The sequence below is a fragment of the Copadichromis virginalis genome, linkage group LG5 (assembly GCF_057382275.1).
Source record: "Copadichromis virginalis isolate Kocher_CV1m ecotype Utaka linkage group LG5, C_Virginalis_male_GT1.1, whole genome shotgun sequence".
Lineage (NCBI taxonomy): Eukaryota > Metazoa > Chordata > Actinopteri > Cichliformes > Cichlidae > Copadichromis > Copadichromis virginalis.
In genome coordinates this window covers 38,600,862-38,605,643 of record NC_140622.1, presented here as the reverse complement: position 1 = coordinate 38,605,643, position 4,782 = coordinate 38,600,862, and the positions used below count along the sequence as shown (strand labels likewise).

Below are 4,782 nucleotides of genomic sequence, written 5' to 3'. Positions count from 1 at the left end.
TCAACGACAGAAGGATACGGGAACACTGAAATACAGGGAATATCAGGATACTGACACTTCAACACGATGCTGCTGATTCCATGTTACAAACAGAAGTTTTACAGAAGTCACAGCTAAAAGGGAAAGTAAGTTTGAAGAAACTTCTTGAGTGGACGCCTCATTGTTTTCATTGTTGTTACTCAAGGACAAAATGGCTTCTCAGTCGGAAAAGGATCTCTCCTGTCCCGTCTGCCATGACATCTATAGAGATCCTGTCATCCTGTCATGCAGCCACAGCTTCTGTCGATTGTGTTTGCAGACGTGGTGGACAGAAAGAGATATAAAAACCTGCCCACTTTGTAAGAAGACAAACCTGTCAAATGATCCGCCCCGTAACTTGGTGTTAAAGAACCTGTGTGAGGCTTTCTTACTGCAGAGAGATAAAAAACCTTCTGCAGTGTCTGAGCCTCTCTGCCGTCTGCACCATGAGAAACTCAAACTTTTTTGTTTGGATCATCAGCAGCCGGTGTGTGTCATCTGTCGAGATTCAAAAGCACACAAAGACCACAGATTCAACCCAACTGAAGAAGCCGCCCAGGATCACAGAGAGGAGCTTCAGAAACACCTGAAGCCCTTACAAGATAAAATGAAGGTGTTTGAACAAGTCAAAGGAAAGTTTGATCAAACAGCAGAACATATAAAGGTCCAGGCACAGCAGACGGAGAAGCAGATAAAGGAGGAGTTTAAAAAGCTTCAGCAGTTTCTACAAAATGAAGAGAAGGCCAGGCTGGCTGCTCTGAGGACAGAAGAGAAAAAGAAGAGTCAGATGATGAAGAAAAAGACTGAGGATCTGAACAGAAAAATGGAAACTCTTTCAGAAACAATCAGAGCCACAGAGGAGCAACTGAGAGCTGAAGACGTCTCATTTCTGCACAACTACAAGGCTGCAGTCAACAGAGTCAAGCAGCGCCCCCTGTTGGATGCTCCACAGCTGGACTCAGGAGCCCTGATGGATGTGGCCAAACACCTGGGCAACCTGACCTACAACATCTGGAATAAGATGAAGAAGATGGTCTCCTACACTCCTGTGATTCTGGATCCAAACACAGCTCATCCACAACTCATCCTATCTGACGATCTGACCAGTGTGACATTTGGAGGGAGACAGAAGGTTCCTGATAATCCAGAGAGGTGTCACTGTTGTAAAGTTGTTCTGGGCTCTGAGGGCTTCGACTCAGGGACTCACATTTGGGATGTTGAGGTTGGAGAAGAGGGATTTTGGGCCTTTGGTGTTGTAAATGAGTCTTATGAGAGAAAGGTACAAGCACTGTCAGGATACTGGCAATTATGTTTCCACGATGAAAAGTACATAGTAACAACAGTACCAGGTACATATGAAGTTTTGTCAGTAAAGAAGCTGCAGAGGGTCAGAGTTCAGCTGGAGTATGACAGAGGGAAGCTCTCATTCTTTGATCTGGATGCCAACACACTCATACACACCTTCGAACACAATTTCACTGAGAAGCTGTTTCCTTATCTTTTGACTGAGAAGAAACCACTGAAGATATTACCAGTGATCTTGAAAGTGGACAAGCATATAACTCCTCTATCAACAGGTTTTTGGTCTTATTTTGATACCAGTAAAAAGTCCTAGCATTAATAGTTCCAAGATACTAAGAAAGAGCAAAAAAAGAATCCACACACATCCTCCTCATCCTGTATATATTTGTTTCCAGGCTTTAACAACATGAAGATCCAGTTACAGAAATATTCAGCTACGGTATTTGCTGCTGAGATTTTAACAATATAATATAAAATACACCCAACAAACTCACATACACAACTTTATCTGGGAATAAGAAAAAAAAAACATGTAGGTGGTTCCACCTACATGTTTATGCCTAACAAGCACTGAGTTTAAAGCCTCCACAATTATTTTAAAAAGTGATTTTGCCAAACTGGGAAATTGAAAAACAAATGTCAGTTTTATTCAACTACTAAACTGTCTTCAATAATCTGTTGTGTGTAAAGACTTTTATTTTTGGCCTCTTCAGCTCAACTTCAGCTTTTTGTTTTCCTTTCCAAGAAGTAAGTAAGTAAGTAAAATTTATTTATATAGCACATTTCACAGATAAAAATCACAAAGTGCTTTACAATAAGATCAGACATACAAGTTAAAATTAATTAAAAGCCCGTTTGTATAAAAGAAAATGTCTTCAGCTGCTTTTTAAAGGAGTCAGTAGAGTCTAGACAGCGTAAAGACAACGGCAGAGAGTTCCACAGCCTAGGTGCCTGAAAAGCTCGATCCCCACGTGTTTTAAACCTAGTACGTGGGACCACCAGTAGCCTCTGACCTGAAGACCTAAGTGCTCGGGATGAAGCATGAGGTTTCAACAGGTCAGAGATATACTGGGGAGCTTCACCGTGCAGAGCTCTAAAAGTTACAACTAAAATTTTAAAATGAACCCTAAAATTTACAGGCAACCAATGAAGAGAAGCCAAAACTGGAGTAATGTGTGACCTCTTCTTTGTACCAGTTAAAAGTCTTGCCGCTGCATTCTGTACAGACTGAAGGTGAACCAGAGCTGATTTGTTGAGACACGACACAGACTGTCAGCTGTTCACTTGTGCTGGGCTCTGAGGGCTTTGACTCAGAGATTGTGATCTTGAAGTCAGAAATGATGAGGACTGAACCCTTGGGCTGGTGACAGGGTCTTTTCTAAGAAAGGGACAAACACAGACTGGATTCTGGGAAATATATTTGTTTGAAGGAACTAACGCGGCAGCCTCTTCATCACTTCCATGTAAAGTTGTTTCAGTGAAGAAGGTCCCGAGGGTGGGAGGTTAGCTGGACTGTAACAGAGAGATGCTCTCATTCTTTGATGTGAACATTAACACACACCTAGTTGTTTCCACACTGTTGTGATTGAAAATGTTTGATTTATTTTACTAAATTAGGTGGTTATAATCATTTTCATACATTTACTGCAAATGTGCTCATAATGAGTTGGCGCTCAGTCTTCTGAAGGTCAGAAGCTTTGTTCGGCTTTACTGTCCGGACTGATATATTGTAGGAAATGACTTAGAGTGCAGAGGGGTAACTGCAAACACGCTTACACACATAGATTATGTTTAGAATAAGTCTTTGGATCAGAGAGTTCTGAATATGATATTCTAAACCAACTTTGAATCACTAGAAGAACAATGGATAATAGCATTAGATTATCAAGGATAGGCAGAGAGGTGTTTCGCTTTTCTGTCTCTTACAGAGGAGGGAGCAGATACCAGACGAGGTCATGGAGATATGAGGATGCTTCGGAGCAGACACCAAGACTGCGTCCATGCGGGAGGAAGTTAGCTGTTATAATCTATGTTTTTGTCTCACTATATAATGTACAGCCTGTTTGGGGGTCATCCTTTTTGTCAAACATGCTGTTGGTTCACATAGAAGTCCGCAGCACTGTGTAAACTTTCAACTGCAAAAAGCAAAATAAATCCTTTTTAAAGAGACATACCTTTTTTCTGAGATTCCTTCCAAAATTATGAACACAACAATACACAGAAACCAAAGCATGAACCACAGAAGAAATCACCCCTCACTCAGAGTCTCATGACCCCTTTATCATCAGGTTTTGGGTTTAGTTTCAAAACCAGCAAAACGTTGCTTCATTCTTCTCAGGAGAAAACAGAAATATAACATGTTCCATGTTTAAAAAAGTGCCCGAAGATACAATTTATTTATACTATGTTGTCTGTTATGTGCAAACACACCTCTGGGCAATCCCTTGAGTTAGGGGACTTGTTATGCTTGAATAAATAATTTACGATTTGTCACAATGAGGAACATTTTGGATTTTATGTCTTTCATCTATTTTTTATTCAAAAAAGAAAAGAAAAAAAGAAAACTGAGGTCAGAGCAGTGAAAAAAATGCTGATTGACTACATTAAGGAAAACATAACATGAGACAGCTGCACAATAAAAGCATAAAAACCCCACAGTGCTTGGGTTGTGTTACTTTGCTTAACAAAGAACAAAGTACATTATCAGATATATCCAATAAAAGCTGATTTTTACAAAACAGCTAAATTAAGCTGCAGTGTTTTTTTAAACTGACCAATAACACAATACAAATAGTCTAATGTTACAACAATGTTAAACAGCTGACTTCAGACAACAAGAAAAAAAAATCATTTTGTCTCATTCCCTTATTGACCCTAGAACTGAAGCTTTGAGTCTCCAAGCGACATAAAGAGATCCAGACGCTTTTTTCTTTCCAAGCTCCTTAGATAATTTTGTCTTATTCCGTTTTTTATTGGACTTTAGATCCCTGGTTAAGTCTCAGGAGACAGGTGGAGTTACTCACTGTAGCGACCTCTTTTTACATTAACAATCAGTCAAAATATGTTTTCATGCTGTGGTAAACAAAGTACAAAAACAATACAATTATTATAAAAAGAAGAAATGAAAACTGTACAATAGGGAAGCTTTAAAATGAAATTTAAAAATAGAGACAAACAGTTTAACTAATCCAAACATATTTACCAGCGTATTTCATTCTTGTGCAGGTTCATTTACAGAGGAACTGCAGGCATCATGAAAAGCAAATTAAACATCAGGAGAAAAGTGTAACAAGCACAAGCAGAAATTATTTGTTTTGACTAAACAATTCATCCACATTTGAGAAAACTTTAAAACAATGCAAAAATCCCGTCCTGCTGATATTAAGCTGCACAGAAAACAAAAGCTGTAAAAATAACATAATTTTATCCATCTGTGGGATTTAGAGCATAAATGCACCAAAA

The 4,782-nt window shown here is 39.1% G+C and overlaps 1 protein-coding gene across 1 annotated transcript; it reads left to right on the top strand.

Moving 5' to 3' along the window:
• On the top strand, positions 1–3,483 carry LOC146710317 (E3 ubiquitin-protein ligase TRIM35-like). The gene has a single exon (XM_085457726.1). The coding sequence runs from the start codon at positions 191–193 to the stop codon at positions 1,631–1,633; it is 1,443 nt and encodes a 480-aa protein (XP_085313852.1). The 5' UTR covers positions 1–190; the 3' UTR covers positions 1,634–3,483.
• Positions 3,484–4,782: the final 1,299 nt, after the last annotated feature.

Bases quoted from the DNA above. Each gene is read 5' to 3' on its own strand.
- LOC146710317 (XM_085457726.1), top strand. From the start codon at position 191: ATGGCTTCTCAGTCGGAAAAGGATCTCTCCTGTCCCGTCTGCCATGAC.